This window comes from Scatophagus argus, chromosome 10, assembly GCF_020382885.2.
Source record: "Scatophagus argus isolate fScaArg1 chromosome 10, fScaArg1.pri, whole genome shotgun sequence".
Taxonomy (NCBI): Eukaryota; Metazoa; Chordata; class Actinopteri; family Scatophagidae; genus Scatophagus; species Scatophagus argus.
Window position 1 is genome coordinate 12,499,009 of NC_058502.1, and position 19,427 is coordinate 12,518,435.

At 41.3% G+C, this 19,427-nt stretch overlaps 1 protein-coding gene across 3 annotated transcripts; it reads right to left on the reverse strand.

The window, feature by feature from the left end:
* Window positions 1–738: 738 nt before the first annotated feature.
* Window positions 739–15,480, reverse strand: ercc6 (excision repair cross-complementation group 6). Of its 3 annotated transcripts, XM_046402236.1 has the most exons (23): window positions 15,210–15,344; window positions 14,497–14,702; window positions 14,143–14,371; window positions 13,612–13,732; window positions 13,377–13,491; window positions 12,006–12,720; window positions 10,606–10,737; window positions 10,061–10,219; window positions 9,069–9,204; window positions 8,646–8,816; window positions 8,218–8,394; window positions 6,595–6,711; window positions 6,039–6,134; window positions 5,008–5,226; window positions 4,504–4,614; window positions 3,873–3,992; window positions 3,574–3,668; window positions 2,921–3,066; window positions 2,622–2,800; window positions 2,216–2,573; window positions 1,957–2,125; window positions 1,785–1,860; window positions 739–1,700 (listed from the first exon to the last, which is right to left on the reverse strand). In XM_046402236.1, exons 1-23 carry the CDS (start codon window positions 15,212–15,214, stop codon window positions 1,251–1,253), a joined length of 4,302 nt encoding a protein of 1,433 aa, XP_046258192.1. In that variant the 5' UTR covers window positions 15,215–15,344; the 3' UTR covers window positions 739–1,250. The 3 variants fall into 3 exon arrangements, with proteins under 3 accessions (XP_046258192.1, XP_046258191.1, XP_046258190.1); XM_046402235.1 differs by lacking the exon at window positions 15,210–15,344 and adding an exon at window positions 15,354–15,480 and having other exon boundaries at window positions 2,216–2,800; XM_046402234.1 differs by having other exon boundaries at window positions 2,216–2,800.
* Window positions 15,481–19,427: the final 3,947 nt, after the last annotated feature.

Consider the following 19,427-nt stretch of genomic DNA (forward strand, 5'->3'; position numbering starts at 1 on the left):
GCTTCCTGTCAGCGCCTTTCCGCTGCCTCCTCTGATGCTTGTTTAAATGACTAAATGAAATTACACTCATCTTCGTTGGTCACAATCAATTTTACAAGTAAACTTCAACAACGTATTAAAATCCGGTCTCATGCTTGGATGATTTCTCCAGTAATCTATCGGACCACATTTCAGGACCTTGGTCAGCACCACACCTCCACACTCAAGTTAAACTCCCTAATGGAAATTTCTAGGACAGTGATGTTAAATTAGATCACATTTCGACATGTCAAATCATGTCAAAATGTCCATACTTAGTAGAGTCGCTGTGGTAAATGTGGAAATTTAAACTCTATTTACAGTCTGATCATCTAATTTAAAATCTATATTTTTGTAATGTTTTGGGCTAATTCAATAAGTCTCTGTGCAGGCTACATTTAAAATGATCAAACAAGGTTTAAATATTGAAAAACATTTACAGATGTTTATTGCATGCAATATATGCAAGACAGTGCATTCCAAACTTTATTTTTTTTATGAAATATGGCAACAACAAAACTTTGCTTTTTGTCAGTATTCACACTGGAGGTAGTTCATATGAATATTATTTTGCAGCGCCCCAAGTCCCCAATCCTGCTATAATTGCACATAACTTTAGAAAAGTCAGCAATGCAAAATCTACTAAAACCTACAGCCATTTGGTTGGATCTACAAAATGACAAACCACTCTCCTATTATATTTTACAGAAGCGTATTACTAAATCTTACACAAACAGGACCGTTATGGTACACATTTTGAATCAACACACGTCTCTGAGTAAACCACTACTCAAGGTGATACAGTCTGAGTCAGTTTCAGGCAAATACAGGACCAGTGAATTCGAGTATAACCAAACAACAATGAACCAAAAGAGAACAAATTGCAACAATGCTTGAACAGGCACACAAGTTCCCCCTGCAGCTAAAACAAATTATAGATTGCAACTGACTTTCCCTTCAAGAATTTGTTAAGGGATAATTAACTGATAATCATATGAGTTTATCAGCTAAACCAATAGTCCACTGGACAATTAAAATGGCTTTGCTACAATATGATCCTTCGATAACAAACTGTAATAATTATCCATTTTGATTGAGACCTGTGTATGGTCACCAGACAAACATAAACATTTGACAGAATACAAGATAACATAACAAAAAGTCATGAAAAACTGATTTTTCAGTCATAGCTTCGTTACTGCAAATACATCCCAGGTCCGTCTGAGCTTCACTCAGCGGTAATGCTCCTTCAGTCTCCAGATCCCCTCCTGACCAGAAGTCCTGTGGAAGTCACAGATGCTCCTGAGCAGCTCTCTGAAGACAGGCGCCTGTCGCTCAGTCAGTCTTGGTTTGAAATACTCGAGCACTTCCTGGGTGGTGGCCTGTCCGTCCACACTGGCCTGGAATGCTACAAAGTTGCGCAGATCCACCAAAAGCTCATCATGCTCAGTGGGTGTGGCTGGGGAGGAGCTTGTCCTTGGAGCTCTGGAGTCGTCCTCCTGTTCCTCTGCCTCTTCTGTTTGGCTGGAGGGCAGGCTGAGGTAATTACGTTCTCTCATTTTGGCCAGCAGGGTGGAGGAGGAGAGTAGGGTGGAGTCTGACTCACTTTCCAGCCCCTCCCCACTGAAATGAGCTCCTGAGCCAGGCTTCTTTGGCACAGACTTCTTTATAATAGCAGCATCCTAAACAGAGAAACATGAATTTACACAATATGGCATCACAAGCGCAAAATAACTGCTCTGACTACACCGCACTTCTGCTCTTACCTTGCATTTGCTGGTAGTTGGGGCAGACTGAACAGGTACAACCAGGAGAGAATTTTTCTTTTGTCCAAACCGTTTCCTGCGAGCACAAACAAGGGAAAAACAGATACGTATGTTGTGAATGAGATAAATGAATCTCTGAACAAGCACAGTGAGTGAGTGTGAGACAGTGTACCTTGCAGGTGGAGGAGGAGGTCTATTGAAGGGCAGCCTGCACTGCTGGCGAGAAATTTTAAGGGCTTTCAGGGCCTCTTTGGCCACCCTGTTGGCCTCCACCTCCACAAGGACATAATCGGGGTTGGAGGACTCCATTATGGTGTCATGCTGCATCACACTGTGGATACCTGAAGATCAAGGAGGACGGGTAAAGAAGCTGATTATTTTACTAAATAAACTATGTCTGAGAAGGTTGATGAGGTAAGAGAAAATCCTACCAGATTTCTTGAAGAGTTTTGCCAAGACATAGTCGTCTGATTTCTTCTGGTCATCTGTTGTATGGTCTTCTTTCTTATAGGTCCTTTTCTTCACCAAGTGAGAGATGCGGAGGCCTTCAAAGCGAGCGTCCTGGGCGTGTTTGCGTTTCTTATGTTTGTGTTGGTCCGAGTGAGCTGAGTCGCAGTGCTTTCTCTTTTCCCTGTGTTTCTGTGGGCTAGTCAGGGCAGAGCTTATGTCCCTGCTGTGGTGAGAGCTAGACGAGTTTGAGTTTTTGACTGTATCCCAGTTTCCGTTATTTTGTCCTTTGTGCTGTGTATTTGCTGAAAAATTCGGCTCTAAATCCACGGCATTTTGGTTGGTGCTTAGACTGTCTGTCGAGACATTTGGTCCACCCAGAAAGATTTTACTACATAGAGAATTGTTTCCATCTCTCAATTGAGGAATGTTTGTTGAGGAGTGTCTGCTGTCTGAATCAGTTTCATTCTGGTTTGCTGAATGTTTATGTTCACGGCTGCTGTGTTTTCCTGTGTGTGATAGCCTTGGCCTCTCGGATTTCTCGGGTGCCTTGACATCAGAACCTGTACCTGCAAAAAAATTTAAACAAAATCTGTGAAGTGAATTCTTCTTATTTTTAGAAGAGATTCAAATAATCTAACTGGACAATAAAATGTTTCGCTATTTGGAACAAAAGAAAATCTGCATACCTGCAAATATGGCACTGGTCTCTGTTCCCTGACTTCCATCAGGGTCAGACAGGGTGAAGAGCTCATAGATGTCATTAGATTTGAAGAATCGTCTTTGTTTGGGGTCCTTCAGAACACGATTGGTCAGGAACTGCTTGAAAATTTGCCTGAGTTACAACAGATAAAATACAGAATTGGATACTTGTGTGTAATTTACTATTTTGCCTCAGCAGGCAACCGTGTTCCTCTGTCACCACAGAGTAGTTTGGCTGATGGATGAGAAAATTAGTTAACCGCACCACTGTAGATACCAAAATAGAATCCCTGCAGTTCTTCCATCTTGCTTTTTTAAAGCACTTCACAGACACAACCTGAACAGAGCAACGGTTTAGAAGTCCTAGATTGGCCATTTAATAATGCAGGAAAGCTTTTCAATTACTGAGAACTGGGATAGTGCAAGAAGCAATACAACGGTGATGAGCAATTAGTCATGTTATTACCGACATTCATGTACATGTGAAGTCAATGAAAAGACACCCAAAATGCAAGACCGTGTGAGAGAAAGCACACAAGACAGTGCATGATTTTTTAAATCTTTCTGACTGAGTTCTACGATTGAATGTCACAGAAGTGCCTGCGGTCAAACTTTACAAAAAGGAGAACTGCACTCTGACCTGTGGTAGATTTTCTCCTCTATGGTCCCCGCTGTCAGCAGTCTGTAGATCGTCACTTGCTGTTTCTGACCAATTCTCCATGCCCGCTCACGGGCCTATGAACAACACAACACATTGAAACAAATAATTAGGACAAATTATCTGAAGCACACATTCAGGTTGGCTTTCAGGCTTAAGGTAGATAAAATAAGAATGGTGGGAAGTGGGAAAAGCTGCAAGTTTGGGTCATTTTAACTTGATAAAAAATATGTTCATAAGTAACATTTGAACTACTGAGTGTGTGTGCGTGATTGTCTAACCTGTGTGTCCGTGCTGGGGTTCCAGTCTGGGTCATAAATGATAACTCTGTTGGCTCCAGTCAGATTGACTCCCAGACCTCCTACTTTAGTGGTCAACAAGAATATAAAAATGGATTTGTCCTGTAAGAAATAATGACAAAGGAAAAAAATGTCACTGATGAATGAAAATCATTTTAATCTCTTTGATAATCATTTAGGTATAATCATATTAATAAATTTCATTTCTAAAAATGTCCTGTTCTCGCACATTAACGGAATGAAAGAGCTTTTGATTCTTCCTGCAGAGAAGAAAACAGTCATTTCAAACTGCTAAAAAAAAAAACCCCCAAAAAAAACACACTTTGCATTAGATTTTAATACATTCAATTCTAAATTACTGATAAGTTTGATGTGCACTTGAAGACAATCAGATCACATCTGATGACTATTTATTAGCTGTAATTTTAAACTCTTTGCTCTGAAGACAGGCATACATTGACAGAGACAATAATGTACATCTGCTTTGAACAACAGATTGTCATCAGTTAGTGTTTCCACCTCAGGGTGTGCAGGGTCCACTGAAGTATTTTGTCCCTAAGGACGGGATTTTCATGGGGAACACTCAGAGCCATTAGGGATGACTAATCCTTACCTCGTTGTAGCGAGTGATGAGAGGCTGTCGGGAACCTATTGTGGTAGTGCCGTCCATTTTCAGGTACGAGTAGTCATTCTCCCTAACAAATACCTCCAAGATGTCCAACATCTGGAAAGGAGGGACAAGATAATGTCAGCAGAGAGGCAGTGAGAAAAGGAAGACAGATTGAGGAACAGAGAGAGCAAAAGAGTGGCTGAGGTTTGGATTATGTCTAAAAGGATTAGAGCAGATTAATATTACATGGACAGAGATACCGACAGGGAAGGTCTCAGGTTCCCTCTGAGGTATAATCTCATTGGTATTGACTGCAACAGCTGGGGCCTCTCTCACATATGCACTCTCTCTCTCTCACTCATTCACCATGTCGCTCACTTACACAAACGTAATTTTACAAGCACGGGGGTTGTGGGTAGAAGGGCAACATTTACAAGTGATCATGACAATTAATTGGAAAAGTAATCAGTGAGGTGAATCAGCCAGTCAAAGCAATGTGCTCCTAACCTGTCTAGACTGAGTAAAGAGCAGGACTCTTTGGCCCTGTTTGAACCAGAGCCTCAGCAGTGACTCCACCACTATCAGCTTTCCTGAGCGCTTCCAAAAGCCAAAGTGTTCTTCCTCAGTTAGCTGGTCCTCTGGGATTCCCCTCAACATGCGTGGGCCGCCTGAGAGCAGATCCGGGTGGTTACAGATCTTCCGTAATGCTATCAAACCTGAGAATACCTGAACAGTAGATAAAAAAAAGAGCAACGGTTCTTAAACAAACTGTTTCTTTCATTCACATCAAACTGGTCACAGGTGACAAAACTGACCTAAAATGTTGGTAGATTTCACTGCATTTTACAGCTTTGCACTTTTAAACAAATAAACACCTTTACTTTAGTCTGCAGAAGTGAGTTACATAATTTATTTACGGACATTAAAGGCAGCGTTTCTTGATGAGGGCCCAACGGTCACTGCATTAGTAATGGTGGTTAATGGACTGAGAGTGACCATTGAATATGTCTATAAGAGCATGTGTGTGTGTGTGTGTGTGTGTGTGTGCACGTGTGTATGCACAATGTGCTGTGGTCACCCTGCCTCACAAACCACGTCCATTTGGTCAGTGGTGATAAATGGTCAAGTCTCTCTCTCTCCAGAGTCTGGCTAATGCGAGAAGACAAACATCTTGAAAGAGAGCATCTTAAAGAATACCAAAGTCTGTATGGAGTTTAACAAATTTACATGGCAAAAAAGTTTAATGCAGCTGATGCCCCTTCAGCGTGTTGTTCTTTAAGTGTACAGAAGTGAATTAAAAAAAAAATGTCTGTCAGCGAGTTAGGCGAACTGATATTCATCAGGCGGAAGGTTAAATAATGAATAAGGAAAGTCTTGTTCCTGGAATTCTTCTCCTCACTGAAAGTTATGCCCCCCTTGTCCTTGTAATACAGTTTGGCCCAACACAAAGAGCCCAAAAGAACAAAACTTAAAAAAAAAAACCAACAAAAAAACAAAAAAAAAAACACATCCATTTTAATTATTAAAGCCATGCTTACCTGCATGTCCCCATTTAGTATCTGGTAGACCTCTTTGGAATCCAAGAAGTTCTGATACACCTGCCGCTGTTCCTCTGTTAATCTGCAAAACAGAACCTACCAACAAACAAACAAACACACACACACACACACACACACACAGGGCAGTGTAAGAGTGTGTAATGAGCAGTGAACATCCGCTTTAAAACCCCTTGATGAAGTGCAGTGCGTGAGAAGAGAAATTAGAGGGAAGCAGAGTGTTTTTTTGGAGCCACTGCTGTCCTGAGGGACTGACTTAATGAGCTGAAGGGGACTGAGGAGTCAACCAGCATCAGCCGCGAGGACAGACCAGGGACCAGCCACCTTAATGAATACCTGCTCCTTTTACTTTACTAGGACTTTATTAGCTGGCTTCACCTGACAAGGGCCATGCACATTCATCAAATAGTCCTTAGACGTGGCACATACAGTCACATCAGATCAGATAAACACCTCCCCAGTTAAGAGATCAAGGCATGAGATGCTGTTCAATACTTAGACAGAACAGGGTCAAATGTCTTCGGAGTATGATGAATACCTGTTCATTTTTGTCAGGTAAGGAGAGGTTGGCCTTGACATCTGCCTTCATTCTTCTGAGCAGGTAAGGATTTATGGTGTCCCTCAGCACGCTTGCGCACTTAAACGCCGTCTGGACCTGGAAAACAACAACAATTAAAGCTTTTAGCACAAATTTACTGCCATAAAACAAAAGCAGCTTTCAGCTCAATGTGTCAAACAACCACATCACCACCTGTCAGTGTGGATGTTTCCTGAGGCAAGATCGCCGTTTAGCCTCTCTTCCGCCCTCTCTCATCGCTTCCCTCATGTTGCTGTCCCTCTCAGCAGCACAAGCCATTAAACATTGATCAGAGTGCTGTTGGTCTCGAGGGACTTAACCCTCCTCTTTCATCTACCACTACATATACTACTGACCAGCTCCACTGGAAACAGAGAGAAGAGCTTGAGAAACACTCAGTCCCACCCCGCACTAGGAGCCCCACTGCAAATGTGCTCCTAGCCCTCATCGAGTCAGTGCTGAGGGCCAGTTAGCCGTTTAAACATTAACTCACTGGGGGTCCACTGAGGGATCAAAGACACACTCTGCAAAGCTGGAGGGGACAATAACATGGTGAGATTTAGGGCCCCATAGAGGTCAGAGTGGAAGAGAAGAAGAGCAGAGTAGCAGATGAACTAGGGATCCCTGCTCAAGCTGCTGAGCTGATTCACATGGGAGAGCAAATGCAAGCTTCAGTAATGGATCCAACATCCACATGCTCCTCAGCATATATTTTTACATACATCTGCTTCCAAGTAAACTTGAACATCAGCCGAGGGCCTGCTATGCTGCTCTGAGAATTTTGAGAAGAGGATAAGGCAGCAGAGCTTAGCCCTCTCTGACCATTTAATAACATTAATAATTAGTAAAGGTTTTTATTATCGACAGCGGAAGAAGCATCAATAGCAAGCTTAAATAATTAAATCCATACAGTCAGTGGGTTATTAACGACTGAACACTAATGACAAAGGGCTACAATTTAGCTCACTGGCTCTCCACTTTAGAGTCTCTCTCTCCCTCACACACTAGGGATGTACTGAAGTTCCTTTGCATGGACCTACATTATCCTGCACTGCACTTAATGGCTCCATTGCTCCACTATCTCTCCTTTAGCCTTGCTACGATCTAGCTCTTCAAAACTACGCACACATGCATGCATGTGACTAGTGTTGTCAAGTGACACTTTAGCCCCTCATCACTTCCACCCTATGCTACGACTATAGGTTTATTGATAGGTTTCTGAATTAATTGACTTCTTACTAATTGTATATCACACATCATTTTTCTTACTTCCACATTCACATCGAACCACAATGGAAATAAGACTTATGACTTCAAAAACTTACTTTGGTCTAACTTTAAATGAAACTGTTCAAATTAAATAAACATGTACAATTTCAAATACACAATAAAACACATGGTCAGTCTTTACACCTGGTTTCTGTTTCGCTCTCATCTTTTGAAAATGTGTCAGGGTGGCATTTCTTGATGGTTTTTGCGCTGGAGTTTTTGCACTGCTACCCTTCTTAGTTCAACAATGAGTAGAAGAATTAAGGAGCAGAACTGAAAAAAAAACTAACTGTGCCTCTGTGTGTGTTGCAGTACCTGTACAGGTGAGGCATTGCTGTATCCCCCCATGGTGATCGGCACAGAAAACTGCTCCATGAAGACAGGCAAACTTCCCAGCTTGCCAGGGAAGATAAAGTCAAACAGAGACCACAGCTCCTTCAAATTGTTCTGCATGGGAGAGCCTGACAGGATGAACCTGTGAGGAGTGCGAAACTAAAGAGGGAAGACGGAGTGTATGTTATATATTCCTGAAGATCGATGCGATGTTCCAACACGTTTGATGTTGCAAAAATAAACGGAAGCAAATAGCTTCTTAAAAGGAAGGAACATAAGTGCTGATGGTGCGTAAGAATGTAGACACAAATGAAAGGGTGTGTATTATTTTTTTTCAACTCTCAAAAGTTGTTTGAATGTGTTCATCTGGAATAGATGCTGCAGGTGTTGTGGTTAAAATTAGTGTGTACCTGTTTGCAGGCAGTGGTAATTCCAGCATTTGGATTCCTGATCTTATGGCCCTCATCCAGTATAATGTAGTGCCAGTCCCAGCGCTGTAAGGCATCTTGCATGTTCCTCACAGCTGAATATGAGGTTATCAGGATGCCATGACATGATGATATCTCTGCAATAAGCTTTTCCTGTAGAGAGAGAGAGAAAAAAACATAGACCAACACAGGTTTTCATCAGTGCAATTCCTGACCACCTCAGGTAGTTTGAGCACTGAAGTAGGACATCTTCTTTAATGTGGTTTGAGGAGAGAGGGGAGAAGGTTAGGAGAAAATGCTGCGTAAACAGACCTCTAGTGCCCCCCAGAGGAAAAATCACCCTGTAGAAAACTTTCTAACTGAATTACGAATATGAAAATCCAAAACAGACAAACAAACAATTACCCTGTTGCTGGTAAAAGAGCCTGTTTCGTGTAGTACAGCCACTCTGAAAGGAGGCCACCAGGTATGAAACTCCTTTACCCACTGGTGCATGACTGTAGCTGGGCACACAATGATCGTCGGACCCAGACCAACATACCTAGAAGGAAACACACAGTACAGAGATCTTTAATCTCAAAGCTGCGATTACGATGGGTAATAAGGGAACTCTCGGTCATTTAACTTTGGATTACCTCAGCAAATTCCATTCACTATTTCTATAACAAATTATAGAAAATAAAGGCTTTTACCCAATATGTGGGTACACACACATATTGTGTGTCTAACACATTTAGGCATAAGTAAAACAGAGGGAGGTGAGCATCCAAGTATGATGACACATTTGCTCTCTGCACCTTATAAATGAATCAAAGGAGGTGCGCGGACATGACCTCAGCTCCCGTGTGAAGATTTACAAGAGCTCAGTCACACACGCACAAACACACACACAAAGATACACTAATGGGCTGGTATGAACCTCTGCCTGGTGGAAGTATTGATACTTGGCCATAATTGAGTTTGCAAGCAATCAATTTGTGGGCGTCTATAGTAGACAGAGTATTGACCATCAGGGAAGCTCCTCCTCCTTAAATGCGTGAGTGTTGTTTGTGCAGTAAAACCGGATTATGCTTTCCAGTGTTTGATGTTCTGTCCCACACCTGCTCCACACCCACTTCATGGGTCCAAAATTCATTTTAAGAAATGAGGGTATGCACTTTACCCTAACACACCCTGTTCTCTCTCTCTCTCTCACACACACACACACACACAAACATAGTGTCAGTGTTTTCTCTGATGTCTGCACTAAGAAAGTGAAGAGTCTGATAATTGAAACATGTTTAATAATTCAGATGAACACTCTCAAGCAGAAATCCCCCTAATCAAATATTCATACCATACAGACACACAGTCTCTGGCCACAGTTAGTTTGTCTGTGTGTGTGTGCTTGTGTGTACCTGTAGTTGGATCCTCTGGTCCTCAGTTTGCTGTAGCTCAGTCCAGCCAGAAAGCTGATGACCTGGATGGTTTTTCCCAATCCCATCTCATCTCCCAGGATGCCGCCTGCCTGCTGACAGTGGAGTTCCCACATCCACCGCACACCTATCTGCTGGTACCTGACAATGTCATAAACATGTATGCAAAAACTGAAAACGCCTGTGCATTACCGGTTCAATTGTGTGTGCCAGTAAGCGTCAGGGCAAATTACCTGTTTCCCAAGATTTACTAAAGTTTCATTAAAACCATGAAAAAAAGCCCATTATTTGTAGTAAACTGTACAAATATGGTGTTTTCAGAAAGACAAGGCAGGCCAAATAGCATATGATAAGTTCTGTACAGACACAATAGCATGTAGAGGTTAACATGACAAAAAAAAACAATATGACAAAAAAAAAACCAACTGTTTCATGCACTAATTGTTTTACAGCAATTAGTCAAATGCTATCGCTTGCTTAGCTGACAATCATAGACATTTGTATTGAGATAACTCTTTCACACTTACTTGAAAAGTTTTTTCCAGAGGAAACCAGGTACTTTGAAGCCTTCATCAAATTCTTCATCACTGTCATCTGTAAGCTCCTCACCTCTTTCTCTCTTTGCCTCCCTTTCTCGAAGGCGCTGTCGCTTCCATCTCCTAGTCAGAGAGCCAGTACATATTAAAGAAACTTAAGCACGTCTAACACTTCACTGCGTTCAAGACTAAAATACTAACATTGTGTTTAATATTGTGTAATAAAACCAAGATTTAAATAATTTAGTAATGGCTCGAAAAGAGTGAGACATTTTGAGTTATTTCTGTTTCGTGTTGGATTTCTCTGTTCACAGGTTTTAGCTCAGTGATGAAAAAGGGTGACCTACCCAGTGTGTACCCTGCCAACCCATACATACTGGGACAGGTGTAGCTACATGCAAACAGGGTAAGCACTTGCACCTCTGGCACTCAGTAATCTATTAAAAGACTTGTCTACACAGGTGTATGGATAGCAAATGTTTTGAGTTGTGGGTATTTCCCTTGAGCGGTGAACATCTTCAGCAAAAAGGGAAATGTAAAGGAGAAGAGTTTTAATGGTGCAGTAGAGAGGGCAGTTAGAGGCACAGTCGTCGCGCAGCAAATGAAGATTGATACAGACAATTAGCAGTGCAAGTTCCCCAGAAAGGTGTGAGGTGGAGAGGATAAGAATCCATCTTCATTTGGGCCTGGTCCTGTCACCCTGCCACAAAACCGGTCCTTTAGCTGGGCCTGGGAGACCATACTCTCTAATTAAGTCAAGACTAAGCATTGGTTCAGTTAATTACACTTTTCTGCCCCTGTTCCACCCCCCAACCCGACTACAAATACAGCGTGCTCTAATAATATCATTCCTCATATAAGCTAGCCCCACCATCCATGCCATGTCTATGCTGTTGAATTGACATTCAATCAGTGCAGTGTAGAAAAAGGACACATGCCAACACAATTTATTTGGCAGCTATAAATATGAAATCTCATTAGGGCTGCTCTTCCATTAATTTGAGCATTAGAGTGAGTGAGTGTATAAAACCATGTGCAGGAGGATAATTAGGCCAGTGTGAGAGCAGAGAGAGAAGAAGAGCAGGGAGTGAATTTGCTTAGTCAAGAAACAGCTGCCAATCTCATCTGGGATTAACTCTCGTTCTGCACTATGGAGCCAGCAGACACCGACTGCTTTCCTCCTTAACTAAAGGGAACAACAATAGCACATTTGCACCAGTGCCATTGCAAATGTGATGCAAAGTTAAAAGCTCAATCTGCTGTTTGTTGAACATGTCATTTACAGGCGCTGATGTAAAGGCTTGCTGATGAAAACTTTTTTCGCACCTCTGCATCCAACCATAACCACAACAAACTTTTAGAAATTTACGGTAACAAATACATGATCGTACCTTATTCGCTGTCTGTAGTACACCACGTCTCCATCATCTTTGCATTTCTTGTCTTTGCCCTTCTCATCCTCCTCTTCATCTGAACTCTCGGGGCAGTATTCTTCTTCACTCTCCTCTTTTTTCTTTACCTTCTTCATCACTTTCGTTTCAGTTTTTCTCTTGTATTGCTTTATTTCATACTCCTCTTCATCGTCCTCTCCAAAGCCCTCCTCCATGGCTTCTCTTAGCTCTTGGTCAGGATCTATGCCTTCATCACTAGGCAGGTATTCTGACCCCTCACTGTCCATCTCCTCTCCCTCAGTGTACTTCCTCCTTGGCTTCGGGGCCTGCGGCTCAGCTTTGGGCCGAGCCTTAGGATGGGCCTTCAGTGCCGTTATCTGGAGCTTTCGCATGCGCTTCTTCATTTTTTTGTCCTTGGAAGAGGTACTACGTCTATTAGTTTTTCCCCTGGCCTCCTCATCAGGGCTGAGCCCAGAGTTCCTTTTCTTCTTTAAAAGAGGGACTCTCTTCCTCTCAGTAGCCAATTTGGCCTGGTCCGCCAAGTACTGGTCAAAGGCTGAGTTCTCAGCAAGCATCACTTTTCGAGGTTCCTTCTTTACCTCCTTCTGTGGAATTCGTGTTCCAAAAGGAGTCATGTGACCCGTCCGTATAAGCTCCTCCCACTCGGTCTCCTGAGAGGGCATGAGCATGCTGCCCAGTGTGGATGGTCCAGCTTCTGGAACAACAAACAAACACCAGGTAGGGTTAATACAGAACTGCAGAGTATCAGGTCTTAAAAGGTGCCCTGGACATTTTTAACCACTACTAGACTAATGAGCAATGTTTCAAATGGCAAAAGATACATGAGTTCAAGCAGGTTTCTGCCTGTCTTTCATGAGAAAAGAAATAAATTGACCACACATAGTAGGCCTAAAGTTTGCACTTCTTTACATTTTGATGTGAGACACTAAATGTAAACATAGTTGTTTTTATTTACAAGAAAACTCCTCAGAGATTTTCCTGTTAATATCTTTCAACAAATTTTCACATATTTGTGCTGGTGTGTTAAAAACATGTACATGCAACCATCACTGCACTGTGGAGTGTTTTCTAACCATCAATATGTATTTCCCATCTTAATCCTTGAGGTTCATCAATTTCTCAAACAAGATATGCCACAGAACAGCCTTCTGACAGTAATAACTGTAACTGCTAAAAGTGTCTTGCACTGTTTCTATTACTTCATTCTTTTCCAACACTCTGGGAAGTGCCAAACATGACCCTGGTTCCACATGATCTACCAGAGCTACTTTAATGATCAACAAGTAAATAATGCTTTTGGTCAAACACAATATAAAGGACTCACAGGTTAAAATAAAAGATATCTCTCACCTTCCTCTCCATTTTCCTCTGCCAGAAACTCAGCTTCCACCCTTTGGATGTCCTCTCCTCCCAGAATGGCCTGAAGTCGCTTCTGTTTGGCTCTAACTTTCTTAAGCTGTTTTTCCTGAATTAAAAAAAAATAATTGCATTATCACCAAAATCATCATCAATGTTATGATAAATATAAGGTAATTAAGTAACTCATATATTTTAACTTATGGGTTTTCCATATTTAATATTTTACCTTATTTTCTTTCTGTCTTTTGACAGATTCGATCTTCCTACTGATATCTTTGCTGGAGGCAGCATAAGGAGTCAGCTGCTCAATAATCTTGTTGATATGTTTCAGAGACGCTGTAACAGACCTGAAACAAACATAATTAAAAAATATGGGGCTATTGTAACATTTCATCAACCATAAATTAGGGCTGTCAAAACATTAACGTATTAACAGAGCATGGGACAATAATTTTATTGCGCAGTTATTTTTATTATAATAATTATGTCTAAAGTCCGTTGCTCACTTGCTCACTAAAAAATTGCGTAATGCGCGATAAAAAATAACAATTGTCGGCATTAATTAATGATCGTGTTAACTTGCACAGCCCTAATGCATTAACGTTTTGTCAGCCCTACCATTAATATATATTAATTATATGATACTGATATCAGTACAAATTACTAAAACTTAGATGGAAGGACATTTACAGGAACACTTCAATGCAAAACAAAATGCCAAGAGGAAATTATTATTATTGAAGTTATTGTCCTTTACCTGACATCATCGAGCACAGACTGATATTCCTTCTCGGCTTCAGCTTTAGCAGCAGCCTGACTGGCCTCGTGGATTGCCTCATCCACTTGCTGCAGGACACCTTGCTCAAGGACATCCTGGTCATACACAGCCACACCAAGACCCTGAAGTTCATCAGCTCCAGAACTGGCAGATGCTGCTTGGATACGCTGCCGGTTGATCTGAAGCAAGGCTCCAGACCTCTTACCACCTGTATCACGCCAGACGACAATACATGTAAGAATGACATCACCAGCACTGAGTCTGTGTGTTAGATCAAAGCTATTAATGGTGTTTGTCCACGTTCTCTTTAGGCGTAAGATTTGCATAGCTCACCACTGGATCCCTCCTCGGGTCCAATGTTGGCAGGATAGGCAGCAGCAGCCTCAGAGCCTTGAGTGTTTACATGGAAAGAGCAGGCTGCTGAGCCCCCTTCAGCTCCATCCTCCTCTGACCCTCCTGGTGTAAGGGCAGCACTGACGGGGCTGGCGAGTGAGGAGGGCACCTGGTTCTCTGTAGCCTCTACAGGCATAGTGATGCAGCTGCAAACAGACTCAGAGTTATTCTCATGTAAAACAGATGTAGTCTCAAGCACCCAAGTCTTTTCTCAAAACTTTAACAAGGCATATTACTAAATATAAAATATAAAAACTTTAACAAAGCATATTACTAAATATACTGCTGTTGTGGGTTAACTTGCATCAAAAGGGGATACACTGACTGTGAGATTACTAAATGTTAGGCAGTTAACGCCAGCTTGTTAGTTAGTTTAGTTTTAGTTTGGTTAGTTTAACCAGCACTAACGTAACAAAGCTGACATCAAGCACAATTATGTGCCTGAATAAGCTTAAAAAGGGGAAATGGAATATTTCTATCTATAGAATATACCTATCCTAATCTAAACAACATACTATAGGAAGCAGCCAGTTATATGGTTACTGTTAACTTACAACAGTCACATAAAATTGAGTCAGAAACACTGAAATCTCTCACAGCCTTCTATTGTTTTCGTGGCTAGGCTAGCCTGCTATGCTAAAATCAAACCGTACATCATCGGCTGTTTCAGACAGCAGCAGCAGTCCAGTTCGGCTTAAATTAAACTCCCAACAAATATAAATCCATACAACAGACAGTTAAGGACCTTGCCTTACATTAAACTGGGTATCGAAGCGACAATGACAGAAGTTACTTACAAGCTGAGCTGTTACACAACATCACCGGGTTGGTTTATGTCATCTTGCTGGCCAAGCTTCCGGGTTTCCGGTGCCGTTGGTTCAATGATTAACTTGTTGGACAGCGCCCCCTGTGGGTTCAGAGTGGCAGCGGCTCTTTCCTCTAGATGGCGCCAGGAAACCACTTATTTTAACCTTCGAGGAACTGATTGAACAACCCCAGTTCAATGAAAATGGGCTGCACCGGATTTGTAAGTGTAACCCATTGTATCTGTGTTTAGCACAATCTGCTTGGGAACCGGTAAAATGTGTATATCATAAAAGGAATAAGAAAGTTCAGTGTTGAAGTTTTTTGTTCCAATCGGTGCAATTTGGCCTGACCTTGCAGAATGGCAAGATCCAGTCAAACACCTCAAATCTCAAATCTTCTGCTCCTATACAAAACATTTATCCCCGTTTAACTTTTTTTTTTCAATGGTTTGGAAAGCCTGCAACTCATGGATGTCACAAATGTGAGCAGTGCCAAGTCGGATCTCAGGGGAAGTTTATTTCCAGTGTCTAGCAATAATAAATGAAGGACTTAATTAAAATATCCTCTCTGCTTTGCACTGCACTGCCTGAGCAAAGGTCAGCAATCTTTCCAAACAGTGTTATTTGTGTAAACAGAGATATCTATATAAGGATGGATATTGCTGTCACCCTTGGCTCAGAAAGTGTAGAAAGATGGAGACTCGTCCATTTTATTTGCATAACCAGTGAATATGGGTCACCTTTTTTGGAACCTCTCCAGAGACACAGAGGACTTGAATTTAAAGAGTATTAATTAAATGGAAAGGGTGTCACAGTGAGAACTAGATCTTTACTTGTTGTTTAATTAGTAGAAGACCTGCAGTGTGCAGAGCTGTGATCAGGTAGCCAGCAGACACAACATTTTCTTTGTTGGTTTTTCTCTGGGTAGCTGATATAAAGGTTGACAGATAGGAGTCGGAACAAGTCAAATAAACTATCAAGCTGCTGATGAATCACCTATGGTGGGAAATGAGCTGATACATTCACACAATGTTGTGACTGTAAGGTTGAGCTGCAGAGAAGAATGTAAACCTTGTCCGTCTTCGCCCTCCATCTTCTGTTTATTTGAGTAATACTCAACAAGTTTTATCACATATGGATGTGCATGGCGGTGTTTTCTGCACATCATAATTTAGGGAAAGTTAGATGGTAATCACACCAAACGCACAGGATTTAGTGGGTGGCAAGGTTGTACATATTAACTTTAGGCAAGCCTTCATGTGTGAGCGTGAACTTATACGAGGTACCCTGCTTCTCTGTATGTAAGGGCTACCGAGATTTATAGGGTGTATGAAGGGAAGTGCGAATCCCAGAGAGTGTGTTGGTGTGATGTTAACGCTGCTGCTCTGTGCTGCTTTGCATTCTCACAGTAGCATAACAAGTGGGGCAAGATTTAAAGAGAAAACATTGCGTGTTTAGGTTACATGTGCAAAGTATGATGAAGCTTGCTTTACAGAGACTTTTTGTAGGAATTTGGTTCCACAAAACCCTGACTGTTTATGTGCATAAATGGGTAAGTGAGGTAAAAGAAGACTATAGGGGTGTACCAATCCATCTGTCCTGATTAATATACCAGTTACAACAATCAAAGAACCAATAACATTGACACAAAGTGAAAACACTGATCCATATCATCATCTTCAAGGGTCGACTTTATTTTGAAATTGCTTGTAACCGATAACAATTATTTATGCGTTGTTTTTCTCTTTTATGGCCAAAAGCATAAATGAAAGTAGTCACAGCTTCCTATGCAACTGATTGTGTTAAACGGACATATTATCTTATCTCAAGAGAATCATACGCTCCTGAATTGATCCTAAATCATACTGTGGTACACTTGGACACGGAGTATGGAGTTGGGTTTCATCTGTTATCTCCTGCATATGGTTTGCTTTGCCACGATGAAGGGGTTTTTAGTCCGTATGGCCTTCATCAGCTGCATAGACCCTGACAAATGTCTCAAGGATGAAATCATTTTACAAGGAATTTTGTGAGGGTGGATGTGTTTTCCTCGCATTCAAAGTATACTACATTGTGCTTCTTGCCTCAGATGAACCAGTTGCTTCTTAGGTCTTATTCAAAACACGACTTGTCTTGTTGCTGCACTGGATTATGGTATGTTTTGTTTTGTCTTTTTGTTTGTTTGTTTTTGACCTTGTCCACTAAATCTCCATAATTTTGTGGTATGTAACCCAGTAAAAAAGTGAAATGTGAATATTTCATGTGGTCATTTTCCCCCTCAAAAATATATGTAGGAATTAATTATTTTCAAAGTAGTTGTATTGGATTTGGTGTTTTTCTGGCTCTAAACTCTCCCAAAAATCTTCCACAGCTGAAGGGTGTTTTGTTTCCCCCACACTTCATTTGTCAAGTGAATAGTTCTTACTCAACCTTGGTTTTCTTCTCAAGAAAGGCAAAGCATAAAATTATATGGAAAACTGAGGTGTAAACATATGAATTTGTAAAGAATAGGTAAGAGCTGAAACAACCGATTAGATAACAATTAACAAAAAGAAATTCTTTTGCTAAATAAAAAAAATAAATAAAATAGTTTTATTTTAGGTGTGAGTATGAGAATTTGCTTCTTTTTTTCAGTTTGGGTTTTGAACTGATCATCAGACAAAACTAATAATGCATTTTTTCACTTTTTTTGACATTTTATAAATCACATGAATACCCCCCCCCCCCCCCCCAAAAAAAAAATAAAAAGGCTTAAACAACAATGAAAATAATTGTTAGTTTGTATGACATGCATTTAATTTCCCTGTGTTGATTGAAACTGGAAGTCATGTGCGGCTATAGAAACATATGCATTCATGTAAGTTAGAGAGAGAGAGTTTCTGTATATCATGCTTCCTTCTACATTTCTATGAGCGATATTGTGCAGTTAAGTGGGACACTTGGTTCTTGTTTACGAGTTAAGTGAGCTTCTCAGGGTCGAAATGGGAAGAGACAAGAACCACAAAGTTTTCTTACACCGCAGACTGGTTAATAAATCAACATAAGTAAAGCATCATCATGTCTGTGTTAATATATATTCAAGTCATTTCGCACTTTACATGTGTGTGGCCATATTTGCAGTGCTAATGTCTCCCATGTGTTCCCCTGTCCCAGTCAGTACATGTCCATGTGTGCCTGATAGTAATTACAGGGCTGGGCTGGGTTCACATCCGGGTGCATCAGACCTCTGCCATGGTACAGTAGATGCCTAATCCATCTGCTTGTGATTTCACTCAGCAGCAGGTGTGTGTTTATATATATCTGTGGGCACCTAACCACACGGCAACTGTACACGTCTGTGCTTTTTTAAATAACTTGACGAAAATTAAGTGCATAGGTAATCTGCCCTAAATGTGGTGCTGAAGGAAACAAGCTTGAATCTTTATCTTCCTGTGAAAAGTTTTAAAGTGATTCCTAGAGCGCACAGGAAAACACCTGCATGCAAACCGGTTCTGAGCAAGACTGAACACATATTCACACACACGTCTGAGGTAGACAGGTCAGGTTGTACTGACACATTACCGAGAGTTCACACAGAACTGTGTATTTAGCAGACCTCAACCACAGCTGGAACAAATCGCACCAGGAAGAATCAGAGTGAGGCCTGTGTGGTACAGCGACACATCACGTGAAACCACCATAACCGCAATGCAAAGATTCAGTTTACTGTATGTGTATGTGAGAGTGTGTTTCAGTTTCAGTGTGTGAAAGTCAGCTTGGCTAGGCTATGCACTGCTCTTCAGTGATAAATCTTATCTTTTCTTAGATGTGGCTTGGAGGACTCCAGCCAGTGATAGCAGCAAACCTCAACAATGGGATCAGAAGTGTTTTGGTGATTTACATTGGCAGCAGTGCCCTGACACTGAACAAGGCCTTAAACAAGAGCTGACACAAACACAGCAAATACGGTGCAACAAACGTAGAAAAAGTCTAGATTTGTGAGTTTAAGTCCTAAACTCAGCTTTATCTCACTTGATATGAAGCCTGCTCTCCAGCTTTGGTTCATAAATTATGGAAACATGCAGC